Here is a 3,542-nt window from a genome sequence, read left to right as displayed (position 1 = left end):
GAAGGTGTGCAAGCGGAATAGCTCGTGAGAAACAAAGGGATGTGGTGTATATCATATAATTAAGATTTCGTTGGATATTCCTGGAAAATCTTTACTCTGGAGAAATGATTTGTGAAGAACGATATGAATCTTCAAATGTTACACAGTTATATCATGAAACATCGTGCGAAATCTTAAAAAACTGTCTATGAAGTACAATATACTGTCATTAGGCATTATCATTTAAATGACGGAAGCAAATCGGACTGTCTTGTATGGATAATTACGAATGTTTGCATTCCTATTGCAAGTGGCAACCATTTATATCTGCCACATAGATGAATGAGACTTAGAAAAATTAATTGCAGCAATATAAATATTGATGGGATAAAAAGGATACTCGTTGCCAAATGTGAAGAATACATGATGAGGTAGGAGTAACACATTAAGCCTTGTAATTCATCATTTGCCTCCCTCGTTTAGAATCTTTTACATCAGAATAATATTGTTTTCATCTTTGCTTTATTCTAATAATAAATTAAGTCTCATCGACAAGAGGTGCCATGGGGAAAATAGATCCCACATTAATTAACGTTTTCTCGCTCAATCAGTGGTGATGTCAGCTAGCCTGATAATAAAAATGGATATATTGCCACTCATTCTATCCACTACATTTAAAAGTGTATTTCATTTCACATGCTTGTCGCATCTTCAGGGAAGGTCCTTGATTCTGGAAGAAAATGCATGGCCAAGTAAAGGGTCTACTCTTCGCGATTTATTATCCTTGTTTGGCAGCAATTGGAATTCCAGGTAAATTTCGGGATGAATCGTTGTTCAGCTCATTTTAACAGACGGTTGGTCACAAAACAACTTATTCGTAAAAATTATTTGTATTGTTTCCCACGTTATTGACTCAACATGTATTGTGTGTTTGCTATATCATGGTTGTACATCAAGCCGTTTTGTGAACATCAAATTGATTTTTTCTTCTGCACAAAAATTATCGCGACATTCTTGACATTAACCCATGAGTACGCACAGAGATAAAATATTGCGAAACGGATGTATGACGTCAGGAACAACTTTTCAATACTTAACTCCGTGTCTTAATGGATGTGCCATACTAATCTGTGGGCACAAAACCGAGATTTGTAAACGAAAGAACCAGAAAAAGATCGGAATGGAATCGATGTATGCTGGTGAAAATGAAATATAATCTTGGCACCACAATAGGTTATATATTTATGGGGTTGATATATGTATTTACTGCTGTCCTTTTGTTTCATATGTAAGCAGGAGCAGCATTGCCGCTGCTATTCTTTAATTTCTACAGGGTCTGAAACAGAAATTCTCATCACACTGCATTAAAATTTAATGAATTCTCCCCCAACCCCCACTCCTATTCAGGTAACGTGGTAACGATTCTGATTCTTTCTCGTGGAAAATGCGGTCTTTCGAGATGCATCACTAAATATCTGGTGGGCATGGCGGTAACGGATTTGCTGGTCCTCATCACTGCGGTGATATTAAACCGCATCAGAGCCATTTACTTCCCTCTGTCTTTCCTTTCAATTACTCCAGTCTGCAGCCTCCGAATCGTGATCATCTACATTACCAGAGACAGCTCTGTTTGGCTGACGGTCGCTTTCACTTTCGATCGATTTGTGGCCATTTGTTGCCAGCAACTGAAAGCAAAATTTTGTACCGAGAAAACTGCTGTCGTGATCATGGTGACGGTTTGTGTTGTGAGCTGTTTAAAAAACATGCCTATGTATTTAATATATGAGCCATTATACATAGCGGATGATGTGCCATGGTTCTGCAACATTAGATCCAGCTTTTATTCTGATATCTTATGGGTTGCATTTGACTGTATTGATTACTTATTGAATCCCTGTGTTCCCTTCTTTCTGATGCTACTGCTAAATGCTTTGACCGTCAAACACATCCTGTCGGCCAATCGGGCGCGCAGGAGATTACAGCTTCAGAGTCACGGAGAGAAACAGATCGACAGGGAGGTGGAGAATCGCAGGAGGTCTATTGTCTTGCTTTTCGGAATATCTGGCAGTTTTATCGTGTTATGGGCTGTGCTTCTTGTAAATTTCTTTTATGTGAGATTTACAAATGATAGTTATTCGACAGGATCCAATCCTAACGACCCAAGGTTTATTCTCCAGGAAACGGGGATTATGTTGCAACTCCTGAGCTGTTGCACCAACACGTGTATATATGCGGGGACTCAGCATAAATTTAGAGATGAATTTTGCAAAGCATTAAAATATCCATTGAATTGGATCACTAGTATTGCCAAATCATTATAAGGCGTGGGTATTTATGAATTTGTTCTCAGTAACGATTATGTTTATCCAAGCTGCTCGCTTCCTTCCTCTTACGGACTTTTGTACGTTATCGTAGAAAAAGATAAAGATATCGTTCATTCTGAAGTGAAAAACATATCTTTACAGTTGAAAGTTCCCGGATTAGTGCCATTTTTAAATAACAACTGATAGAATTCCATGATATTGGATCATTTAAAATAAAGTTATTGACAACAGGTATGGTATGTTTTTAAGGTTGCACCTTAATTAAGCTTATAATTATTTGACATCAGTGAAATTCACAGAATCACAAGATATAGGAGGAAACTAGGTCCATTGGCTCCAACATTCTAATCATGAGCTGATTATCCACCCACTCTGCCCCACTCCTCGGTTTTCTCCCAGTAAGCCTTAATTCCATGACTAATAATATTTGTCAATAGCTGCCTTAAATACACCCAACGACCTTGCTTCCACAGCTACCTGTGTCAACAAGTTCCACGACTCTGTGACTAAAGAAAATTTTCCGCATCTTTGTTTTACATTAGCGCCCTTTTCTGCTCAAATTGTGCCCTCTTTTCAAAGAAACACCAAGAATCACATACATCTTTGGCACATTTACACTGTCTAGCCTTTCAGCATTCTAAATTCTTCTATAAGGTCCCCAACCCCATATTCTGTACTCCAAATTCTACAGTCCAAGAGCCGAAGATTATTTCTCATAAACCAATCCTTTAATTCCTGATATAATTCCTGTAAATCTTCGGTGAACCCTCTCGAGCACCAACACATCTCTTCTATAACACAGTGCTCGAAATTGTCCATAGAACCTCAAATTCCGTCGCCCCAGTGCTTTATAAAGTATCAACATAACATCCTTGTTCTTATATGCTATACCTCTAATACACAATAGCAACAACATGTTACAGGTTATATTATATTTTATATTATATATAAATATGTTTTTAAAGTGATTGCTTGTGGGAGATATAGTGTGTCGGTGACTTCAGAAACAGACATTAACATTTCACAAAAGACATGCAAGAGTTATGCATAAGCAGAGACCATTTCCACAGTGATTTTAAAGAAACTTTAAACAATGCCTATAAAGACTTGACAAGTAGGTGTTAATTGGACAGATGTTGTGGAATAAATGGATTATTGTCATTAAAGCAATGACAATAATCCAGTCTCAGAAATTGATTCCGGTACCAGCTATCTAGTTGCAGTTGGCTGCTATGAAGG

At 37.6% G+C, this 3,542-nt stretch overlaps 1 protein-coding gene across 1 annotated transcript; it reads left to right on the top strand.

The window, feature by feature from the left end:
• The first annotated feature begins 1,045 nt into the window (after nt 1–1,045).
• LOC138743804 (probable G-protein coupled receptor 139) lies at nt 1,046–2,460 on the top strand. The gene is made up of 2 exons (XM_069899407.1): nt 1,046–1,178; nt 1,387–2,460. The coding sequence occupies exons 1-2, from the start codon at nt 1,046–1,048 to the stop codon at nt 2,298–2,300; spliced, it is 1,047 nt and encodes a 348-aa protein (XP_069755508.1). The 3' UTR covers nt 2,301–2,460.
• Nucleotides 2,461–3,542: the final 1,082 nt, after the last annotated feature.

Source organism: Narcine bancroftii, chromosome 10 (assembly GCF_036971445.1).
Source record: "Narcine bancroftii isolate sNarBan1 chromosome 10, sNarBan1.hap1, whole genome shotgun sequence".
Taxonomy (NCBI): Eukaryota; Metazoa; Chordata; class Chondrichthyes; order Torpediniformes; family Narcinidae; genus Narcine; species Narcine bancroftii.
Note: the sequence above shows the minus strand (reverse complement) of the source record. Positions and strands in the feature narration are given on the sequence as shown.

Bases quoted from the DNA above. Each gene is read 5' to 3' on its own strand.
- LOC138743804 (XM_069899407.1), top strand. From the start codon at position 1,046: ATGACGTCAGGAACAACTTTTCAATACTTAACTCCGTGTCTTAATGGA. The intron at 1,179-1,386 runs GTGAAAATGAAA...ACTCCTATTCAG, and splicing joins AATGGAATCGATGTATGCTG to GTAACGTGGTAACGATTCTG.